Below are 25,210 nucleotides of genomic sequence, written 5' to 3'. Positions count from 1 at the left end.
CGCTTTGATCTGTACTTGTTGCAATGTTTTCTCTTCTGTCTCTTCACAGCCCATCTCTGTGTCATGTAATATCATTTTTAAAATCAAAGTGAGCAGCTAAAGCTTTCCTAATGGTTTCCTATGATGTTATGTACAGTTTTTCATAGTGTTTAGTCTGGAGCTAAAGAGTCTATGACACAGTGTTTTGGTTTCAAGTTGTATATATACTGGAACAACCTTCTTGTTAGATGTGGGGCATATCTGATAAAGATTTAATGTTGAAGCAGTTAAATAAAGATTTGAATGGCTTGCATTCAAATGCTCCACCTTTCCATTGAATAATCTGATTTACACCACATTTTTGTGCACCAGATTTGTTTCCCTTGTTTTGAGTGGAAAAAAATACATTTCCTGGTTTTTAATTTAATGAACAAAACATAATGAGTCATACTCATTCTTCATCACCTCAGAATTATGGAGGATTATTGTCTCATTAATTCTCATTTTCTCTCCATCTTTGTGTGTGTGTGCAGATTGCCAGACAACAGCAGCAGCTCCTGCAGCAGCAGCACAAGATTAACATTCTCCAACAACAGATCCAGGTTAGTAGGCACACACAAACACACACAAGCACACATGCACACACACATTTTCATCCTAAACACACATAACCACACACAACCTTCTTTTCTCACATTTTAAGGTGGCTCCTCCTTCCCTCTGCAGACTCCCCTCATTTCTTCCCCATACTCTCTTTTTTTTCTGTGTCCACCACTATGAAGATGTTCTTAATTTCTTAAGTTTTCCCCTGTCTGGATGATCTAAGTGTCCATTTTCTTCCACTTCCATTATTATTGAGTCATTTGTGATTGGAAAACGGCAATAACATTAGAGGTCCTGACCTTTCTTTTTATGCTTTGCCTGCTATTGAGAGGCTCGATGCTTACACCACACCAGCCTTGCATACATACACACTCAGAGCCACACAAAATAACACACAACAGTGACCCTGTAATTGCCCTGGTTATGGCTGGATCATTTACTGTTGTATTGATCACCCAGCGATCGATGTCCCAGTGTCCTCTAAGCTTCCTCCTACTCTTTCTCCCTCTCTCTCAATTGTCTATTTATCAACATGTGTTTCCTCTTTTCACCCCTACATGCACTCCTCTCTGTCTGTTTCAATCAAATGCTTTACTTTGGCTTTTCACACGTTGACTTTTCCCTCTCGGCTCTGCAGTTTCTTTTATTTACTCATTTTGCAGCTTTCATAAATTGAGGCCATAACAATAAAATGAGGGGAAAAAAACAAAAAATAATATGCGCTTGAAAAGAAACCAGACACATAAACTAAATATCTTTTCTCATATGGACGGACACATGCAGATAAAAAAGAAAACAATTGCTTGCAGTTTCATTCACACTTTTTATTTCCTCTTTTTTTTCTTCTTCCTACTCTCATTTCTACATCTGTTTCACCGTCCCACTCGATGCATTGAGATTCATGATCCGTGCACTGTATATACATACACACTCACCAAGAAATAACCCCCAGCTGCGAGCCAAATGCTGGTAAATTTGCACACGGTGGCTGATAGTGTGTGGGAAGTAAGCCAGATTGTATTTCCGCGGTTTATTTTTTTAAGTGGTTGGACTGTTGCTGAATTAAGACGCCTTGTAAGACAATCTGAATCAACTTGCTGCTGTGACCGATTCAGTCTCAGCCCGTACCCCGTTTACCCCCCATTGGCCCTGAGCTTTGGATCTCCCTGCGCTCCGGAGGTGTGATGTAGTTAACGAGGGCTTGTTTTTTTCCCTCTTCTTCTCCTTTTTTTTTTTATTACGAGGCCCCACCCTTGGATCTTAATAAAGCTCGGATCGGACTTCATTAGGCCTCTGAGCCCCGGGGGAGAGCAAGACCATAAAAAACAGCTCCTACTCGGATCCTCTTCCATGCTGTGAAGCATGGATACTGTGTCATGTTTGGTTTTGAGGATGAAGGGATATGCAGAAAATAGCTCTTGAGAGCAGCATGTTATCATGTAGAGCTTCAGAAGCATCTGCTGTAAATTCAGGTGAAACATATTCTGTTGTACCTCTGGTTTCACACTTATTTTCTACGTCTAGGTTTACAGTAACTCAAGGTGGACAACATTTTTTCAATGTTTCATATTTTAACCCACATAAGAAACCAATACAGAGATTTTATTCACTGAAAAATTGCTAAATATGCTTCATAGCTGTGTGTGCGGCAAATTCTTGTTATTCAACTTATATTTAAAACAAAAGCATTTCTTGGCTAACAAACTGACTTTAGTTGAGCATATGGCCTATCTACTGTACAGAGGTTTAGAATTATTATGGCTAAGCTCCAGGGCTTAGTCACTGGGGTACGGGCTGTTTACGCTGTGTCGGATGTGTGTTGGCCTTAAACACACAGGCACCGCTGCACCGGTCTGTTTCCACTTATCAAATCCAGACCTGAGCTCCTCTCAGGCCAATACTCTGAGGAGCTGACCAAATGCTACTGTTTCAGCTGGAAAGAATAGGCCTCAGTGTGGTAAAGCCACTTTTTAGAAGTGCCGGTTGTTGTTCATATCTTAATTTGAAACACTAAATGTTGTCCAGATGGAAAAACAAGAAACCAAAAAAAAGTTTTTACTAGAAAAGTGGAATAGTTATAACTCCTTGATGTGCACTGTTCAATGCACACGTTATCTGTTGCATCATCACTGCTAATAAAGTTAACTATCTATCAAAGATTAGTTAGCATTCATTTTTAATGATTTATCATACATTTTACATGCTTTGCAGATCAGCCTTAATATGTGAGAAACTGATTCTTCTCTTTATCTGATTTATGGACAGAGACGATGAAAAGCCAGAGAGGAGCTGTTTTCGGCTCATTTTTCCATTTCTGAAACTCTTCGTTCCTCCTTCGTCCCTCTTGTCCATGGATGGTATCAATGTGTTTGTCAGTGGGTATGGTGCAGTGTTGTAGGGGGGAGTGTAGTTCAAAGTGACCCAGGTTTCCTGTCATGTGGTTTTAAATGGTGTGGAGAGCCAGCGGGGGATGTCCACGGGTTAAAGAAATGCTTCCGAAGGCCCCACTCTGATAGATATGGTTACACACACATATACACACAAACATACACACACACAAACCCATTAAGAAATGATTGAACAACACATTCAAGATTATAAATAAATACATATACCTGTAGCCTGTTTACATGCACACAAGCACAGACACATATATCTACTTACACATGAAGAACAACATCTGATATTAAGTTAAAGTACAGACAATTGACATTAATGCATAGACACACATGTGGAAAGTTCATACGTGTGTACACTGATAAACACAAAAATACACTTGCACAAGCGCACATGCACACAAATACACACAGGATGATACGTGCACAGAGGCCTACACACACACACACACAGTGGTGGTGGGCCCTTTGTGAGCCGTAGGCAGAGCGGCCCAGCCCAGCCTGGTGGCTGACAGGCATGTGTCTTTGTTAAGTCAGTTCCTATAATGGCTCTCATATGTGGACCATTTCCTTCGGGCCCACAAAGGCACAGGCCCTAACCGCACCGCCCGGGCCCTAGCTAACGGGCTAATTAATGACTGCAAAGCCGCACTCCTCCTCCTCCTCCTCCTCCCTCTCTCTGTTCTTCATTTATAACTCCTCTGTCTCCTCCTTCTCCTGCCCTCCTCTTCTCTCTTTGAGTTCGTCTCCCCCAAGTGTTGTTTCCTTATTGTTTTTACTTTTCAATTTCATCCCGTTCTATTATTTCCTTGTGTGTAGTTAACAGCCTCTTCCTTAATTACAGTGTGCTGCCCCTTGTCGAAGCACTGCTGGCTTAATCTGCTGTTTACATCAAAATATCATTTTGACCAACATTTATTAGAGCTTTTGAAAAGAACTGGCAGAGTATGACAGCTAAATGAGTTTCAAATGTTAATAGGCAGGAATAATGTTGTGTACTTAAGAGTCATGACAGATTTAAAGTACATCAAGTTTTGCAGAGACACAAATATATATCTTCCTCTTATAACTTTTCTCTATTTAATCAAGAGCTTGTGTAAGTTGAGCTTTACAATAGACAGGGTTGCAAAACCTGTGTTAAAACAAACATGCACAAATGCAGTAATCCACACACACATACACACACACTCACCCACATGCATAAGAACTAATGGAGCAGGCAAATGGCTGTTAGATAGAAAGGCGACTCCTACATCAGCACATACAGCTTCAGACACAATGACTCGGAAAGCTAGGGAAGGCCCATAACGTCGATTGAACTCACCAGCTATGGAGAATGGCTGACTCTTGACTTTACAATGGCCCTCATTCCAGCGTATTAACCTGTGTGTTAGCGTATAGAAAAATGCAATAAGCATACCGTAATTCTGTGTGCCTCAATTAAAATCAATTGTAGTGTGTTGATTGTGCAGACACGACAGAATAAATGAAGCATTGTAATTATTTGTAGGTCTACGTTGGGATCTTAAAGCTGCATTAAATGGTTTCTGACCACTAGGGGTCAAAGAGACACTTAAAACAAACTCAAAGAAACTTAGCCTGGATACACTATCAGAGTTTTCAGCTGCAATGGCCCACATTACCCAGCAATTACTACTCATACATAGCACACACAAAGCAACATGAACATCCAATTGGTGTCATGTTTCTGGCCTTACAAGCACTGTCCTAACCTAACCTCTTATATATATATATATTTTTTTTTTCTTGTGTTTTAATTGGTCCTCTAACTCCTCTCTATTTTCAGCTAGCTAAATACTTTTTTCTTTTGCCTCTTTACACATTTTTGGTGATGTTTTACATGATCTCACTACTGTTTCAAGCTGAGCAGGTAGCATGGCTTGTTTGAGCTTGTTTGCAGGGACAGGTGCCTGCAGCACTTGTATATTCAGAATGTGGGAACCATAATAATGCCTGCAGCTAAAAAATGTTGGTGGAGCTTCACAGTGGATTTTAACACTCAGTTGCATTGGCAGTAGTGTCCCATTGATGAAAAATAATTTGATTCAGTGCTAATGTCAGAGTGCATCTTGTTGCTTAGTGAAACATGAATTGATCATACGTATTGTGGTATTTTACGTAAGTAAGTATACTGTGATTGATTGCAGTGCTAAAAATATCTTCTTCTCTTGGACAGAAGAACAAACATTTACTACTGTTAAACAAATACAGTCATCTCTGTGGTTTTATTAATTATTTTTTAAGCCAACAATAAAGTGTGTATACAGAGCGGAGCAAGAGGACAAAGATACGGATGACATGCAATGAAAGTCACAGAATATAGTTTCCTCTTCTTTCACCAATTACTTGACTCATGTAAATCTCAGGCAACAATAGGAGTTAATTAGAGTGCTCTTGCAATAATGAGGCAAAGTAGCCACCACTCTTAAGTTTTGAATTTCATTAATGTAATTGGGCACTTAATTCTTTAGTTTGGCCACGGCGTCTGTTGCTGCTGTTGTACAGATCTCCTTTATTTTCGGGGCAGAGAGCACATTACTAGAATAACAAGTGATTAAGGTTGATTCTTTTTCTCATTTGTCAAATGCACAGAAACAGATATCTAACTGTATAAAACTGCTGAATGTTAAATCGAGTGAAGTAAAGGTCAAAATCAAGGTATACGCTCTTTAACGTCGACATGTGTGCGTACCTGCCAACTGTACAAACAGACGACCACATTTCTTTCTTTCTTTTCTCTTCATCTTACACACATCACCATACAGACACACCACATACGTACTCATTGCCCCCTAACCCTGCTGCCCATACACAAGAGGACCATTAATTCTGAGTGTGTGTGTCTGTGCGTGTACACATGTTCCTTGTGCCTAGGTGTGTATGTCGGTGTGTCTGGTGGGCAGTTAGAGGAAGGGGGCCTTGTGTTTTCTTAGGGGCTGAGCAGAGCGGGGCCCCCGCAGCACCACCTTCCCCAGTCCATTCATCCAGCGCCCCCCCTCCCTTCGGTAAAAGGAGATCTTTGTGTGTTTGCGCTAGTGAAGCAGCCCCAGTCAGTCCCAGTGTTCCCAGAGGAATACAATGAATGGGAGCATTTTGTCCCACTCTATAACCTCCACAACGCCACCCCCCATCCTCCCCCCTCTTCTCTCTTCTTCTTCGCCATTTGGACACACAGACTACTTTTTCTTCTCTCTTCATTCTCTTTCCTGCGCGTCACTAGGCGTCGGACCGCTTGTCTGCGAGTGTGTATGGGAATGCCCCAAAATTACCCTGAACTTCTAGTGTGTGTGTGTGTGTGTGTGTGTGTGTGTGAGAGATAAAGGCCTCCCGACTATCTGGCTTTTTAGGAGTGTGACCTAAACAGCGTTGTCTGAAGAACTGGTCAGGTGATGAACACATGTAGACACAGACGTACCGAACAATGCTGAACCAAACTGTGACACAGATGTTTGATTCCTGTTGTGTTAGAGACGTGTGCCACACATTGACTTAATACCCTCAAACAGTCCTCTGAGGAAGCAAACTCCAGCCAGACCATCTTTAAATTTCCCAAACTGTACTGATTGTCAAAGTCTGAAAATTAAAAAGGATTAAAAATACAAGACTACACACACATAGATACACACATGCTGACGTTGAAATCAATTTCACAAAATATTTTCTCTCCACACAGCAGTTACATGATTTATAGGTGTAATATATGGGCCAGATGACAAGCACAATTGTGGAAGTCAATTGAATATTTGATGCTAGAAAACAGGATTGGCATCAAGTCTCAGACGGGCATGCAATATTGGGTTTAAAAAAAAAAATACAATCATTATGGTGATGTTTTAGGACTATAACATTAAGCATAAGCATAATCAAAGTATCATCTGATATCAGTATTTATGTGTGTTTCTTATCAATTGATTATTGTTTCAACAATCGAGGGAAAACTACATTTGAGAGGCTGGAACGAACAAATGTTTAAATGGTTAATTTATATATAAATATATTTAAAATATTGTTTATTAATTACATGCTGATAAAGTTATTGATTGATTTCAGATCCTTTAAACACAGTGGAAAACACACACACACACACACACGCAAACACACTCCTCTCCTCCCCTCTCTCTATTTAGCCATGCTCTTTGAGCTTCTCAACCACAAACCCTTTAACCCTCCCCACACACCATAAACATCCCAGCGGACCCTAATGTTATTCAACTAATTCGACAACGTATCTGCCCAGTACAAACGCAGAGAAATACTGTAACCACACAACATGCTGATTGCGTAAATTTGGGCACTAATGATGAACTGTCCCAGGAGGACAGCAGGAGTGGGGGGGGGGGGGGGGGGGGGGTGTAGGGTGGGGGTAGTGTGGCTAATGAATTGGTAGTAAAGGAGATGAATGGAGGAAAGAAGGGAAGGAGGGTGGGGTGTCAACAAGCGTGTGTCTCAAAGAGTAACAGAGGGAAAAGAAGGAGAGAAAACTAAAAGAGGAAGAGATCGGAGACAAAAACAGGATGAAGAGAAGATGTGGAATGAGAAAAACTAGGAATGAGAAAATGATGAACATTTTGAAAATGAGAAATGAGAGACGAGAAAAGGGGGAAGCAGTCATGAGAAAAAGAAAAAGAGAGACTATCTAGAGTAGAAAATTAGATAATTATTATCAAATGAAGAAACAGGATGCGCTGAACAATAGAAAAGTGAAGAAAAATAGAAAGAATTTAAAGACAGGAAGATAGTACTGAAGGAGAGAAGAAAAAGGGAAGAAAAGGAGATGAAGGTTGTGATAGACAGCAACTCAAGTTATGTGAAATTTGTCGCAATCAGTTCGAAAATCAGTCAGAAAACCTTGAACAAAAATGGGGATCATTTCTTAAATAAGAATTTGCACCACAACCCTCTCCTGCCTCATTATTTTTGTGCTAGCGTGAAATATGACTGATGCAAACTAAAATCAATAACAAGTAATCCAAATATGTTGACCAAGCATTCTCACTTCACCCGAAAAAATTATTTGCATTTCATCTTTTAAAAAAACAACAACTTTGAGAGAGGAACCTAACGAGTGTGAAGAAAGAGAAACGAGAACACATGAGGGGTAAAGAGGCAAATGATGAAGATGGGGCAGAGAAAAAAAATGAAAGTAAATAGAGATAAGGATGAGATAAAGGGGCAGACGGGAAGGGAAGAGAGTGAGACAGTCCAGTGGTTAAGTACAGCCAGTCTTAATAGACTCCCGGAGGCTCATCTTTGATATGCTCGCTTCAGTTCGAGCCCTCAGCGTCTTCAACTCAGTGGAACACACAGTTTTTAAGAGTCTTTCAAGCTGACATGAAAGGCAGCTGTTAGCCTCTCTGTTGTTTTAAAGGCATTTTGTTTTACAGTTTTTGCACTTTGTCTCTCAAGAATTAAAGTCTTTATTTGTTGTTTGTCTCTTCAGCCACGTTGATCATTTAAATCTTTGTGGGGGAATTTTTTCAGTTTGTTGCTATGAGCTTATGTGAGATGTGTGTGTTTTATTCATGTTCTTGTTTCTCACTTAATTTATACCTTGTCATTTTGTACCCATATTTCTTTTCTACCGTCATCTTCACTTTCATCCTTCTTTCTTTTTTCCTTTTTACATTATTTTTTTTCTTGTCTCTTTACTGTCTTAATTATCTTGCCCTCTTTCTTTCATTCTGTCTTTTTTCTTTCTTTCCTTTTCTTCATTCTTTTCCCTTTTATCCACCTCATTCGCTCTGTTTTCCTTCCTCCCTCTTCCATTTCACCTCGCTTTCACTTTTTGATTTTCTCTCGTTCAATTATCTTCATTTTTAGCTCTCTTTTCTTACATCTTTACTTCTTTTCTTTCTTTCCTTCCTCTCAGTCCATCCTTTCTTCCTTCTCTTTTCTCCATTTTTCTCATCAGTTTTCTACTTTTTTCTGCTTCCATCAGTTATACTCAGTTACTGTTGATGCAGATGTTTTTGTGTTGAGTGTGTGTGTGTGTGTGTGTGTGTGTGTGTGTGTGTGTGTGTGTGTGTGTGTGTGTGTGTGTGTGTGTGTGTGTGTGTTGACAGGAGTGGTTGATTGCATTTATGGTCAAGATGGTTTTAGTTGCTTGTCCTGCTTTTGTAACGTTTCATGTAAGGACTTCAAACATCTCTATTAAACCCCCCTTCTCTCTCTCTCTCTCTCTCTCTCTCTCTCTCTCTCTCTCTCTCTCTCTCTCTCTCTCTCTCTCTCTCTCTCTCTCTCTCTCTCTCTCTCTCTCTCTCTCTCTCTCTCTCTCCATGTCTCTGTCTATGTCTCTCTCTCTCAGGTCCAGGGTCACATGCCCCCTCTGATGATCCCAGTGTTTCCTCACGACCAGCGATCTCTGGCTGCTGCCGCCGCTGCACAGCAAGGCTTCCTCTTCCCACCAAGCATGTCCTATAAGCCAGGTACATACACACAAGCACGCATGCACGCACATGCACACACACGCAAGCATCAATTGCTCAAAATAGATTAGGAAGGAAATGTGTATTTTCTGGACAAAACTTTGACAGTTTTTGTCAATTGAGCCGATTAAGAAAGGAGCAGCATGTTGCTCTGTCTCTCTCAATTCAATTCAAGTCTCTCTCTCTCTCTCTCTCTCTCTCTCTCTCTCTCTCTCTCTCTCTCTCTCTCTCTCTCTGTCTCTCTGTCTCTCTCTCTCACACACACACACATGCACACGCACACACTCCAACACACACGAATACCCACAAACACTGGGATCCCAGTCTATGTTAATGAGGTGTGTCAGGTGAGGAATGTTCTGGAAATGAGCGGAGAGATTTACAAGCCCTGCTTGTTCACGTCAGGAACAATGCATTGGACACAGCGAAGACTGGAATGTCTCTTTTATGGCGTGCTGAAAGCATGTCAGTTGCACAACACATCTGCAACATGGAATTTCACACTTTCTCACACACACACAGAAGCATGCACACACACGCGCGCGCGCACACACACACACACACACACATGCACACACACACACACACATTTTCATTCTAAACACACATAACCACACACTCCTCTGGTACACACTGACTCAACAATGTACACATAAGAGTGATTGAGACAGAAAAATAAAATGCATTCCCAAAAAAAACACTTAAAATCAAAGGAGTGTGTGCATCTTGCCTGTTTTGACAGTCCGCAAGGATTTTGCACAGACAGGCAGCGCAGTACAACTGAAGACGCAAACACTTCTTCAAGTATACTGTCCTCTTAGTGTAGGACTCTCTGCACCACCTGCTTTCTTCCTCTCTCCTTGTCCTTCACACATTCCTTTCTTACATGCATTCCACCAGGTGCTCGCCTGACGCCATGCAGCACTGACCCTCAATACTATAATAATCCGCATGTATTCCTACTGTGTGAGCATGCACTCCCACGAGGTTGCAAAGGGAGGCAGAAATGAAGAAAGGGATTAAAAAGCCATTATTGCACTCTCTCCTTTGACTTTGGTCTGTTTTCAACAAAGGCTCGGACATGGAAAGCCTTTTAGGGACACACAGCAGGGGTTATGCACGGTACTCGTATAAATTTATGAGTGCATCCCAATGAGCAAGTGCTGGACTTGAACTCTACTCTCCTTGGTCTCAACCACTCTTGTGTACCGACAATGAATGTTATTACCATCAAATAAAACACTCTTGACCCCGCGTGTTTCTTTTGACATTAATAAAAACATGAGAGGAAGAGAGCAACAAGGCGGGAGACAAAGAGGGAGACAGAGGCATGGTCGAAAGGTAAAGAGCAGGTTAGTTCTTGTGCAATAACCTGGCCCCACCTCTCTTTACAATATGTGTTGTTTTGGTTCTTCAACAGGTGAGAATTACCCCATGCAGTTCATTCCATCGACAATGGCAGCTGCAGCGGCGTCTGGACTCAGCCCGTTACAACTACAGGTAAGACTAAAACACCTGGTCACCTGAAATTTCAAAATCAGCACAATAAACCAAAACTGTCTACATGGCCAGATACCACTAGAAGTTAAGTCATAAAATGTGATTTTTGTTTTTAAACCAACTCTTAATAAACGGATGAGTATGTTTCCCCACTACAAACGGTTCATACAGTGAATTCAACACTACAAAAAGGCTGTTTCACTCTGAAGTGGTGAAGTGTTGCAGGCGGTGTGTGTGGTTGTTAGAAATATGCTTCAGTTCCAGGTTAACTGCTGAACTCATGAAAACTTTGAACTCAGGAACTCAAGTTTTTTTTTTAAATTGGCATCATTTTTGCACATCCCGCAATGATTAAAACCTCAATTGCCTCACCTTAACCAAAATATTATAAGTTGCTTAAATGTAACCTAATAACAACCAAAGTCCTCCAACTTAAATGATAAAATACATACGTGGTACATTCACTCCTCCACATCTTTCAAAACCGTTAAAAAGCACTGTTGAAAAATAAATACGTTTTATGATGTGTCAATGACATGATTGAGGTCTGGTTAGGTTATGGCTGAAAAACAACTCGGTTAGGTTTAGAAAAAGACCATAGTTTTGGTTAAAATTACTACTTTGTTAAGGTTAAGGGCCTTTAATGTATGAACGATGCGGTTCGGGGACGTTCATGGTCCTGTTTTATAAAAAGAAGGTTGATTTGTGTTTGGACACGAGAATTGAACAGCGGCCGTTACACAGTGGTGTTAAAGTCGGATGTTTCGTTGATCCATCCGTCCACTCCGATCTCCTCGACTTTGTTGCTTGTAGAATAACATCACCCGATATCCTCCTTTGCTCCCATTATAGTTACTACAGCCACTAGACGCCTTCGTCACTTGGACGTAAATATATGTTTTTTGAGGGCACATACTAACACAACTATTCCTGTTGTTTTTCTTGAGAGGCCAGAACCAACATCACATAATTTAGGATTTGAGGGATTGTTTCTGGATAAAGGCCTACAATGCAAACTGTAGAAGTGCCTCTTCAATTTGATGATATCTCTAGTGAGTGTTTCACAACTAAATAAACAACTCAAGGACAAAGTTTGAGAACAGCAGCAGAAACAAAGACCCAGCTATAATGGCGAGGGTTTATACACTGAAAGTACATGTGCCTTTTAATCCTGTGGGTGTAACCAGCAAGCAAGACAGTTGTTCAGAGGTGCGTACATACATAGAAAAGACTGCCAAGATAAGGAACATTGGGAAAATTAAACAAAACCCCTGCTCCTTGTAACCTCACCCTGAGTTTAAGTGGGAAAAAAACGTATTTATACAATATTTTCATAAAATAAGTGGCTTTTAAATGCTCCCTATTCATCGCTGACTCAGACAACATAATAGAGAGTTCAGTCTATACCTAGTACATGAAACTTGCCTATGAGAGCAAAAGGCCAAGTGATATGTGAGTGTCTGGTGGATCTTACCTTGGAGACACCTCTGCTATGAAAAAGAGGTTGCAATAACAAAGAAGAAGTAAGTACCTTGCAGGAGATGTGATAGCCATCACGGCTGCACTGTTGAATAAGTGAGCGCCACTCACAGAAAATCTAACTTGATCATCAATCAGAGAAAGAAATGCTACTCTTATGCAGATATTCGGCCACAAAGATAAAAATGAGAGTTAAAATATGAATTTAGCTGCTACCATTACTTATTTCTTAATTTTCATTCTTTGTACCATTAACCGTTATATTCCATGTTGCAGTGTCCCCCAAAAACACACTGATAAAATAAAATAAAATGGGGAGTGAAACACAAATGTAAGCAGGAGGAGGCCCAGCAGGCATAACTGTACTGTGCGCTCATATCTCAGGCTTTTTTCTTAATGAATATTAATGAAGTTAACTTTTCTCCCCAATAAACCAACGTGACGGTGGTTTAAGATGAAGCTCTTTAGGCCGACGCTATCGTGCTAGCCTGCTTATCTGCTGCCTGTCAGCTGTATCAGACAAAGGCTGTTATGATGAATCACGGAGGAATTCCACCCCACCAGCACAACACCTGGCCCAGGCAATTCATCAAATATTTTATTGCTGCTTGACACCTGTGGTTTGAGAATAGCACTTACCCATAATGGTTATCATAGAACATATTTGCAAAGAAAAAAAGAAGTGAAACAAGGAAAAGAAAAGAAGAATGAAATCTGTACTCCCTGAAGGCGGTTTGGAATTTCACAACACGACCCCCGTCACCACTGCTACTGTACCTACTATCAGTGGAAAGAACAAAAGCCCTCAAAAGCTTTTTCACTGGCAAACAATATTGCTTCATCATGTCACTCATTACCATAGCATGGCTTTTCAGTGTTAAAAGAACCCTTTTCTCAGTTTATTCAATTTGTATTGTGGTTTTCGCGTATCGAGGCCCTCATTAGCGGCTATTGACTTAGCAAAGCGCCGTGCTGCGCTGAGGGGATCGGAGCCTCGGCGCAGCCTATCTCCTCTCCTGGCTTTGAAATGATCAAAAGAGCCGTACGGTGAGTGAGAGGTAAGAGGATGAATGATTTCGGAGATGCAAACTCATTCGCATTTAAACACAGCCTGAGACGAGGAGAATGAGAGGCAGAGAGAAACCTGAATGAAAGAGGAAGCTTCTCATCTCGGCAGAAATCGAGTAGGAGACTGGGAAAAGGAGGAAAGACAGAGAGCGTGGGGGAAATGTTTATGAGAGAAAAAAGGGTAATTATCTGAGGAATTTTTGTGAGACGGAGGCGCTGGCTTCCAGCACATGTTTGGACATTGTTTTGACAACAATACCTACGCCAAAAGCAATCATGATGAGATTTATGACATGTTCTTGTTTAGTTATGTATCTTCATTTAAAAAAATTGCCAGTAGCACTTTTTGTACCATAGTGTAATAAATAAATTGCACAGATACATGATGGACAGAATCAAAACGCCTGCAAAGTGAATTTAAAAATCTGACATTGTGAAATTTATAATGTTTAGTCTCTCATAAATCAATCGGGATCAATACACAACTTTAAGCCCTGTATTCTCTATAGACGTGTATCATGCACTCAATATCTTTGCTGTGCATGTGAGCTTGTCTGGGAAATGTGTTAAAAATTGAGCCGTTTGCCTTTCCTTTTCCCCAAATTGAAGAAAAACTCCAGCATTGCAGCATGTTGCTTTGATTTATAACAATGACTCAAACATACAATGTGACTCATCAATGATTTGGGAGTTGATAAATTTGATTTACAACAAAACTGATGGGAAGAACACAGGCATTTTGTTTCTCTACTTCCTGCACTATCTTAAGCTCTTTGGCCTGCATGTTGCCATTGTGGTTACGCTGTAGTGCCAGAGCGTCTTTCTCTCTCTTTCTCAATTCTGGCTCTGCTTTCTTTATGGGCTCTGCCTTTGGGAGGTGAGGGACAACAACAACATTGACGATCTGTTTTCTCACAGTGTTTGTGAATGGATGTTTTTTACTCAGTCTTACTAACACTTTTTCTTCCTACTTTTTCTGTTTTTACTCAACATTTCTTTGTCATGCATAAAAACTGTCTTTTGCTTTCATCCTTTAACTTTGTGCTATGTGCTGCTTGCATGTTGCTGATGTGTGAACTTGGGCTAAATGCACTGTTGCATTCTTTAGTTCTTTAATTCTGTAGCAGACATGCACTTACAGTAGGCTTGTATACAATATGAAATGTGCATTATGTGGTGAGGTAAACGTGTAGTCTAATTTATGTTGCTAGATTCATGCATTAAAAAGTCATGAATCATCATCTTTAATCAATAGAATGTGCTTTCCATCGCTCTTTGTTTAGCAAATGACTTTGCCTTTTGGTGAGTCAGTCTGCTGGGATTTAAACAAGGCACTGCTACAAAGGTGTTGGTAATATTTTAACATGATTGTCCACACTGCAATTTTCACTCTTTTTAGTTATTAGTCTCAGTTACGCTCCACTTCACAATAGCCCAGTGTGTTAAGCTGTGCATTATCCTATAAAAAAGCATTATAAATACGCAATTACACCATGTTAGTTCAACTTTAGCAATCTCCTTTGCAGCATACTGTAGTCAAGTACACACCAGCTGGCATCATACCGTAAAGGTCCTCGTTTAATGCCAGATCTGTGCTCAGCACAGGATGGACAGATGTTGTAGCCAGATTGCTCCAGATGTTTTGAAGTTCTGCCCTGTAGCACTCTTTCAGACAGCTGGCTGGCACTGATGGTCAAGCGGGCATTAACTGGCATACAAAAAAGAATGTTTTTCAGTGAAAAGAAACCTGCAGAAGCAACAAGAGGTTTCTCAAAATCTTTGCCTCTTCTAATGAAACCGGGTTCAGAATGTAACAGCAATAAAGATTAAATTCCTTTGTTTCATGCTTCAATCAGTGAGAAAAAAAACCCCCAAATCAAATCAAGAACAGGATAAGAGAGATATCTGGCAAAAAACTACCCTATTGTACTTGACCCATCATCACCTGACCTAACAATTTTGATAGCACAAATGTCGTGCTATCGGCGTGGGAACTTGATCAGGCCAATTGTTTCCAGAACCTTGGAGTAGACCCCTTCACAAACAGTGGATTCCTGCTGAAGAAAGGCTCCCTTTGTGCACGGCTAATGCGAGGGAAATACAGTTGCTTAGCAGACATTCTTGTTGAAATCATAAGACATCTCTCGCTGTCTGTCTCTGTGTTCTGCCTATTTCTTTTCCTGTGTCTGATGCATGCAGACGAAGGTGAAGAAGTTTTGAATGTTTCTGAGTTGCTTTCATAAGGAAATTTGGCCGGAATTGTATGTTCTTTTGTCATAAGATGAGGACAATAATTGAATGGCAATCAGTTTTGTTTTTCTTGACTTAAAAAACTTAGCATCTGCTCCATGAAAGAGAATTGGAAGGGAGATAATGGATGTCTTTATGCAGCCTGCCTCTCTGTGTATCTCTTTCACTGTCTTGGATACAGCTAACGCTCCCGGTGCAATATTTAGACTGCGTCTTCTGTGTGGGCCAGCTCTGTAGCAGTCAATCCATTTCACCCTCCTCCTCCCCCTCCTCCCCCCCTTCTCCTCCTCCTCCTCCTGCTGCTGCAAACCTGCTGAAAAAGACAAAACCTCATTTGTTTTGTGTACCCCTGAGATCGATAGCAGCTCGACACTAAGAGAGGCCAGCTAAAGGGATTCTCCACTCAGTCCTAATGGGACAGGCCACTCTGAGCACTGAGAAGGCTGTTAGCAGGCTAGTATGCACCAGCCCAGACAGCTCTACCCACACCCAAACCACAACAACATCACCTCCTTTGCTTTCTTAAGTATTATGCCAAAGTAGGCCAAGGTTGTCATAAAACCTGCTGATGATCATAAGGGGCAGAAATGACAGACCAATCACTTGGATTTCAGTCAAATAAGCACTAACATTCAATGACCAGTCAAATAGTGTGGACAGATGAGGCAAGGTTTGAGGCCCTCTTTGTCAATTTGTAATTTAGGAAATTGCAACATTGTCTTCCCTTGGGGCATTGAGTGAATGGCGAGAGCTCTTGTTGGGGTTGTTTACGCTGCACATTGGCCTCCCCAGTCACCAATCAATCTCAGAGTGTCTTTTAGAAAAGGAGAAAAAATAGGTTAAAGCTCTCATTCTCTGTTTTTTTGTTAGTTCAACAGTTTTCTCTCCTTAGTGTTATTTGGAATCGCTGCTAACAGCACAATGGCCGTGGTGCTATGCTTTCACATAATACTTAATACTGTGTGTGTGTGTGTTTGTGTGTGTGTGTGTGTTTGTGCAGGCGCGGGTGTGAGATCCTAACTGTGTGTTTTACCTCAAAGACTCGTGTGTCTGCCCTAGCCCCAGCTCCCTTTAGAGCTGTAAGAATATCAGGCATCACCAGAAGTAACTCTGCGGTCGGCTTGATTGACGCGAGAGGCCTCACCACCAGCCATTCAAGGCACATTCTTATGGGGATCTCATATCGCCAGGGGTTGGCCCGATCGCTCCTGGTGCCTTCCAAGGAAAATAAGCGGCGTGACATCAGGGCTTTGTTTCAACGGCGAGGCCCCTTCTGTTTGTGTTTAATATCGCTCCGAGAGAAGTGGAAAGAGGGCCAGCCAATTTCTTTGGCCCCGACCGCTGAGCCTGGTGCTTCGGAGGTGAAGCGACGGTGGTCTCGTGTGTCTGCAGCTCAACTCCCTCTCTCTATCCCCTCACTCTCCCTCTATATTGCGCTCTCTTTGCTTTTGGATCTCTGGTCCCAGGAGGCTTTGCAGTTTTGACTACAGGGAAATCAGATCTCACAACACTGGGGGGCGTTTAGGCTGAGGGGTAGAGAGTGAAAACAGAGAGAGAAAGAAATGGATAAAGGGATGGAGATGGGAGAGATGATATGAAAAATGATTTTGGAACAAAACTGTGAGACGGGAGGAAAAGGGAAAAAGTCTGAGGGAGATCAAAAGAAAGTAGGACAAAAGAAAGACAAACATAGAAGGAGCTAGAGAGTATAGATGAGGTGAGACTAACAAAAATGAGAGGAAAGCATGAAAGCAGAGAAGAAAGAGAGAGAGGAGGGAGTCTCAGTGAAGGCCAGCCACGTCTGGGTGGTTTTCCTGAGGACAGGCTCTTTGATACTCCAGCACTCACACTCCAATGCATTTAGACAGGGGTTGACAGTGGTTTCGGGCAGCGGTTTGTCTGGCCAGCTAGCTTTGATTCAGAAGACCCTGGACTGTGGGCCGAGTATTTGACTCTTTGATTTTTGTTAAGTACCTTGGATGGAAAATCTGTACAGTTTTTTTTTTTACTACATTTAATGTTTTCGTCCAACCCCGAAGGCTGATAGTTATACTTTCCAAGTCTTTTTTTAGTTTTCTATTGTTTTTACGCAATTTTTCTAACGTTTTTCAATTGAATCACTTGCCAAAGACGTTATTGCAGTATGACTATACCTAGTTAAACATCTGTGTCAACTATTGTTTTGGATTTAGGTTAAGGAGGGAACATTTGACTGAAAATCTGATTCAAACACTCACCATTTGTGACAAAAATAGTCTTTACGTGTTTTTGGGGCCCATAAAGTTATGTTTGAAATACTGATTTGGTTTGATTTTAACTATTGCCATTTAAAATTACAGCTGTGCTACGAAAGCCAAGAGTTTTAAAAAAGGTTAAATAGTCAGGATAACAAAAAGACTGTGTGGTTTGTTTCCAGTGTGGTTCACATTGTTTTTCAAAAATAAGGGAAACCAGCTTTTTATTGTTTGTAATACTGAGCTAGGCATTGTCTAAAACGCTTGTTTCATTATTCACAGAACTAAATCATCAGTATTCAGAAAGACAGTCAATATGAGACTTCAGGCAAAGCATTCAAAAGTTGCTCTAGCTATTGTCTAGATTTATTTCTAGATGTGAATAGATATACAAGCTGCTCCGAGCATCTGCTGAAAGAATAACTGTCAGAGATGGATTGTAGATAATTTAAAGTAAAAATGTTTTGCCGGCCTCCCAGATAAATATTCACCCCCTCAAACAAATCTTCTATTTGTGTGGGACACTCATGTCGACTTCAAGATCTAGGTGTGTGTACATGCACATCTGTTTCCTTCAGAGGTCCGTGTGTGTTTGGCTCAGACACACACCCATCGAACCTCAGAGGACGCAAGCAGTACCAGGGAGGGGTACAGCAGGAAAAATACAACAGGATCAAGGGTGTTGTGGTGGTGGTGGTGGTGGTGGGGGGGTGGGGGGCACAAAGGAAAGAGGAGAGAGAATGAAAGAAGAAAACCACTGACTAGCTGCTGGCGAGCGATGTTAATAGCCTGTCGGTTTTGCTGGTTTCTTCTCTTTTTGCAGCAGTTGTATGCTGCCCAGCTGGCAAGCATGCAGATCTCACCAGGAGCCAAGATGGCTCCCCTCCAGCAGGCTCCCAACTCCTCCGGTCCCCTTTCCCCCTCTGCCCTGAAGAGTGAGAAGAGATCATCCAGTCCTGTCACTCATATTAAGGTGAGACCATTGTTGCAAATGATTCTGGAAAATGACATGTGTGTAAATGGAGCGATGCAGAGATAAATAGTAAGAAAAGATAATCATAGAGAAAATTAGACTATGTACTATGATCTAGTAAATGATAATTAGATATAATCATGTAAAGAAGGAAAGAAAGCAACATCAGTATAGTGTTCTATTTGTATTATTGCTAATATGTATGAAAGGAAAACACACAAGAATAATAATGATGATAACAGTGCAAGTAAATGTTAGGCACTGGAAATTTGGAAGTTGTTGAAACTCTGATCCACACATGGCCCTGCACTCTTTTTCGTCAATTAGAAACAGCTTATTTAAAAGTCACACACACGGATACACACGCACACATACACACACACACACACACACAAACTGACACTGGCGCTGGCTGCTGTTTGGCAGGAGCCCAGACCTCTTCACTGGAGAGAGCGTACGCCTCATCTTTACTCAGCGACGAGGCAGTAATGGAAGCCATGTGTGTGTGTGGGGCACAGCTGCAACCGGCGTCACAATAGACCGGCGTCAGAGCTCACCGCACTCAAACAGTAGTGCTATGCCCTCCAAACTCCCTACCCTCCACTAACCCCGCAGCCCCCCACTCTGGCATGCCACCCGCAGCCTATCCCCCCCCCCCCCCCCCCCCCCCCCCAAGCTCACCCTAAACTCCTTCCCTTCTCAACACTTCCCTCAGCTGAAGCTCAGCTCCAAATTAGATCCGCGTTCATTAAGCGCTTGCTGCCAACACAAGAGCCGCATTCAGGCCGTGTTGACGTGCGGACCTTTTCTTCTTGTCACTACTTTTCCTTTTCCAGGGATTCTTTATGGGGATCAATGTGGTCATGAACCTTTGATTAGAAATAGACGAATCACATGAACAAAGGTGCCATTGTTTAGATAAGAAGATGCACAGTGACTCCGGCTTTGTTTTTCTGCCAGGTTCTTTGAGGTTAGCAGTGGAATTCATTTATTGAAGAATAAAAAACCTGACAGGGATGACTGGTCAGAAATCAGCGGCTGTGGTCAGCTTGAATTCAGTCAATTATAGTGACCCATTTTCACTGCAGATACAAAAGTACACATATAGAAGCAAACCTCTGCATAATTTTCTCTGCTACCCTTACATATGCTCAATATGTTCCAAACCATTATAGTTTTGGCAAAATACAGCTAAATACACAATGTTTGTCTCACCCTATGTGAAAGTACACAGCTGCTCCACTGCAAGTAGCTTGTTGAGCCATAAATTGGCAAAATTATTGTTTTGAGAATACTTCAAATATGAACAGATAGAGAAGTGGATTATGCTGTAGGAGTGATTTGAGAAGTTTCTGTGGATGTTTTGATATCTTTTTTCATGAGAGCAGGTCACCACTGAAATTCGTTGTAACTAACAGACTTCAGCTAACTAAAGGTGCTGTGCTCACTTACAGTAATGAGCAAATGTCATGTCATTTAACAACCATTTTTCAAGCCTACAGGAGGTAGGTGTTTGACACTTTTGGGTGGAGTATTGCTTTAAACCAGCAGTTTCCAGCCTGGGGGATCTTGAACTCCACCAGGGGTCACAACATGAATATAAGTGGTTGTAAGAAGATTACAGACAACAAAAACAAAACAAAAACAAAATCCTGCCCCACAACATTTGATTCATTTGTCGGACTGTGTTAGACTTCTCTCTTGATATATATTGATATTCTGTACTGTATACTGAAGCCTTTAAAAATGTTTTTTTGTGACACTGTGTCTGTTCTACCTACAGGAGGAAGGATCCACACAGCCATTAAACCTCTCAGCCAGACCCAAGACAGCTGAGCCTCTCCGCTCCCCGACATCCCCGACACATAGTCTGTTCTCCGGAAACAAGACCAGCCCTACTGGCCTGGGCAAGGGCCGCATCCCCAGCCCGATCTCTACCATGGGCAGGAACACCTCTCTGGGTGGGTAATGAACACATACGTGCACTGTAACACCAGTGTTTCCTTTACCACTGGGCAGACAGGATGGGCCACCCTGCTTAGCAGCCTAAAAGAAGTAGATCAGCATTGGCTTTACTGACATGTTCAATAAGAACCAATGCGGTGAAAATGCTGCTTCGCTATGCCAAGGAAAAATTGGGGGGAAAAACTGACGTACTCCACACATACATGCTCTCACACACAAACAAACACTTGCATACACCACTGTATTGTTCACATCTGTACTGTACATCCACACAGCAGTATAAAGCTGTGCCTTCCCCTCAGCCGGAAAAACAAAAACATCTCCCACCCAAACACCTCCCTCCTCCCCGCCACACACAGACAAATCAGCAGCGTCGAATGCGCCTGATAGACTGCAGACACCTCAACCCCAAGAGGAGACCTGTGTGTGTGTGTATTTGTGTTTTACAGGAGGCCAAAGCCCTGTATTTAGCCCCAATGAAAACCCCGGCAGCGGAAGCAGTGAAACCCAGCACACGTTATTTGGTTTTTAAGAGCTTCCTCACATCATTGTCTGCCCGCGCTAGACCTTTTATGCCCCTACCTCTGCTATCTGTTATTAAGGCCAATCTAAACCCTCTCATTATATCCCCCCAGAAAACAATTTCACCAGCTCCTCTGGAGCGGCTTTGAGGACGCAATGCTTGTGTTCCCTGCAAAGTTATTTTTTGCCCATTTTAACGGCCACCCAAGCATACAGTGCTTCCTACTTGTCTGCTAATTAAACGAGGAGGGCAACGGAAACTTTGCATCCTTTTATTTATTTTTTTTCTTATTCTTCAAATGCTCATTGGCTTCAGACGTGTGAAGCACTGAGCATAAACAAGGAGGAGGAGGTTCTGTCGTGTTTAGGCACAAGAAGATTGAAAAAAACAAAAAGCAACATTTGGCCCCAATAAGAGATGAGAAGAAATAGGAGTTTTCATACAGATGTTTCGATATTGTTTAATAGCAATTTCTACTATGAAGTAATGGGTTGCAACACTTGTCCTCTGTTTTTCAAGAGGAGCATGAAATGACACACAGGCACCACAATTCACACAGGAAACAGGTTTCTTCAAGGGTTCTATGGTTAGAGGTGTGGTTTTAGCATCTGACCCAAAACCTTTTGGTTGGCTGAAATAGGCACATAAAAAATACTACTAAAATAATATCTTTTTCCAATGAACTATTTTGGACTGTCACACTTGGAGAATAACAGTAAATGTGGAACTTTTTGTAAAAGTATTTTACTACGGAGCCATACAGAGCTTTTTCAAACTTTTCTTTTCAGTCTAAGTTAATTTTTTTTTCTTTCCTGTCCTCCTCCCTCCAGACATCCTCTCCAGCCTGAACTCCACAGCGCTGTTCGGGGACCAGGACGCCGTGATGAAGGCCATCCAGGAGGCCAGGAGCATGAGGGAGCAAATCCAGAGGGAGCAGCTTCACCAACAGCAGCAGCAGCATCAGCCGGGACACCATAGCCTGGAGGCCAAACTGTCCGCCCTCAGCAGCATGAGCCTCAACAACGGCAACAAGGTTAGAGAGACTGACAGATCACGTGCGGTTCTAAATATGAAGATACACAGACACACTGATAAGATTTATAAGAATCAAACGGTCTAAATGCAGTTTTCAAAGGAATTTTTCTTTTCTTTGAAGAACAAATTATGATGGAGACATACATATTACAGCAAGTACATTTGACAAATCACACGCAGTGAAGGAAAGTGACAAAGAACCCTAACCCTAACCTTATTTCAAGGTACTGCTACTGGAGTTTTTACATTGTATTTAACTGTCAAAAATATTATAGTTAGGTCCACCCGGATCAGGTAAAACTGTAAAATGCTCCTTAAATGTTAATGAAAAAACCACTAGCTAAAAAAAATACTCTAAAAGAGGACATTCTGCATGAAAAAGTATATGTTGCTCATTGTAATTTCATACTTTGACTTGAGTGTAAAAAATAGCTCACTGACAGTAATTGACTTGCGCAAAGCGACTCAGATTTGTTCAACACATTTGGGTTTTCATCAGGGTGTTTTACAGAATGAGTCTTTATCAGTTAGCCAATAAAGATGAAAGACACATAGTTGACCAGCCTCTAAAAGATGCTGCACAAAGGACAATACGAAAGCAAAACTACAAAACTGTCTTTCATTAAATAACTATAAAAAAACTGCTAAATCTTCTCACAAGCTTTTGAGATTATCAATCCAGAAAGCCTCTTTTCATTTCCTCAGGAAGTTGATATCACTCCTTGAGCCGATACGTCAACACACTCTACATATATTTATTCAAGTAAAGTTTTGAATGCAGGACTTTGCAGTTGTAACTGAGTATTTATACCATATGGTAAGACTACTTTTGTTTCAGTAGAAGATATTAATACCTCTTCTACCACTGCCAACAGAAAAGTGGATGCAGAAAGGAAATTATTAGAATGAGCGTTGCCATTAAAATCCATGTTACAGTATATTCTCTTTTTCTCCTTCATGCACACACACACACACACACACACGCATGCACACACACACACACACACACACACACACACACACACACACACACACACACACACACACACACACACCTCTGTAGAGCTCCAAACCTTGCTTCTGTGTCACATTTTGTCCAATATTTTATTGGCCGAGCGTTCAAGGTTTCTTCTCTGCTCGAGTACGATTCAGAAGAATATTCAGGGATGATATTTGCTGTCGTTTGGCTGGGGCTGCAGCTCTTGAGAACTTCTCTTTTCTCCTCTCATCTCCGTGGCCACCCAGAAGCCAACAGCTTTGAAGAGGGAGCAGCTGGGCCAATGACAAGTGATGGTTTTGGCGTGTGAGTGTGTGTTTGTGTGCTTGCCTTCACTGAGACTGAGTGGGTGTTTTTTTGGAGAGGAGATGGTGTTAACATTAGTGTGTGTGTGTGTGTGTGTGAGTATGTGTGTCTGTATGTGTGTGTATAATGGAGTCCAGCTCTCCACTTGCCCTGAAGGGGGGATCCCGGCCTCAAGGTTTTAGCCCAATTAAAGGGCCTTTCTCCTGCATGGGACACTCCACCCCATGCTCACCTCCATCACCCACTCACCTCTCCCCTGTTGGGCTGAAGAAGACAGAGCCTTTGTACCAGGATCTCATATCCACAGGGAGAGCCGTATTCCAAAAACATCTTCAATCAGTCTGATCAGCCAATCACAGATTCCAGGGATCAGACATTCAGTAATATAGGAAACATGATTAGACCGACTCTCCTGTGCAATTGATCCCATGTTGCTTGCAAGGATGAGGAGAAGGAGGAGGAGAAACACTCATGAATATTTTAGGGGTGGAGACTTTGAACCCAACAACCCCAAGTAGGTCATGATTGGTGCACTCCAAGGATAGGCTGTTTTGAATTTTTTGGACTTGTTTGCTTTGCATCTTCAGGAGGAAAACATCCGAAATCTGGCAAAATATATCTTTGCTGTACTTATCCTCAGTCCCAAGTTGATTTTTTTATAAGTCATTATACTAGTAAACACCAAGAAACTCATAAATATAAATTATACAACAGCCTTTACTAATAAATTGTTTATTAAGATTTAATGTGATTTGTCTACTGCAGGTCTGGCAAAAAAATAAATAAAAATACACCAATTTGACTAAATAAGTTTTTGCTTAAAAGAGCTTTTTAAAAGTTAACTTTGAAATGATCGCACATTAAGGTGAGTATATTGCAGGGAGAGTGTTACGTGCTTTGCAAGCTCTATATTTTCCAACTTTATAAGAACAAAACCAAAGCAATGCAGTAATTTGGTTTATAGCTCCATGCGTTCTAATAAAATTCTCATTTGGAAAGTCTCAAAGTAATTGTTTCCGGTTCAAGGACGACAGCGGGCCTTATGTTTGTTGTCAGTTTGTTATTCGTTACCTAACAACAGCAGCTCAAAGACTCTTTCTCTTAGCTTTAAATACATATTTTTTTCTTTGGGATGGAGAAGTGTGTGTGTGTGTGTGTTTTTCTGAGGCGCTCAAAGGCTTTGCTCTGTCTTAAACAATTCATGGATGGAACTTGCTGGATACTGCGAGTGTGACTCAACCGTTCCACCTCGGGAGGCAACGAGACCAGCTCTTTTTCTTTACCTTGGATTTGTATGTTGTTTTCTGTTCATCGAATAAATTTGTTACTCAAATCCTCCCCTTTGAAACTTTGAAGTTCTGCCCAAGCCTTTTTGTTTTATGACATTGTACTAACACAGCGTATTGGGCTCCTTTGGAGGGAGTGAGACAACTGCTGTAAATGGTAACTCAGTGTA

The 25,210-nt window shown here is 41.5% G+C and overlaps 1 protein-coding gene across 1 annotated transcript in view; it reads left to right on the top strand.

The window, feature by feature from the left end:
• LOC133981956 (transcription factor SOX-6-like) overlaps positions 1–25,210 on the top strand; it is a 110,476-nt gene that overhangs the window by 71,737 nt on the left and 13,529 nt on the right. The window contains exons 6-11 of the mRNA XM_062420838.1: positions 513–581; positions 9,304–9,424; positions 10,845–10,924; positions 18,779–18,928; positions 20,712–20,889; positions 22,247–22,449. Coding sequence (XP_062276822.1) covers positions 513–581; positions 9,304–9,424; positions 10,845–10,924; positions 18,779–18,928; positions 20,712–20,889; positions 22,247–22,449 — 801 coding nt within the window. The remainder of the gene's footprint in view (positions 1–512; positions 582–9,303; positions 9,425–10,844; positions 10,925–18,778; positions 18,929–20,711; positions 20,890–22,246; positions 22,450–25,210) is intronic.

Source organism: Scomber scombrus, chromosome 6 (genome assembly GCF_963691925.1).
Source record: "Scomber scombrus chromosome 6, fScoSco1.1, whole genome shotgun sequence".
NCBI classification, from domain to species: Eukaryota; Metazoa; Chordata; class Actinopteri; order Scombriformes; family Scombridae; genus Scomber; species Scomber scombrus.
The sequence above is the reverse complement of the archived record's forward strand: the minus strand, read 5'-3'. Positions and strand labels throughout refer to the sequence as shown.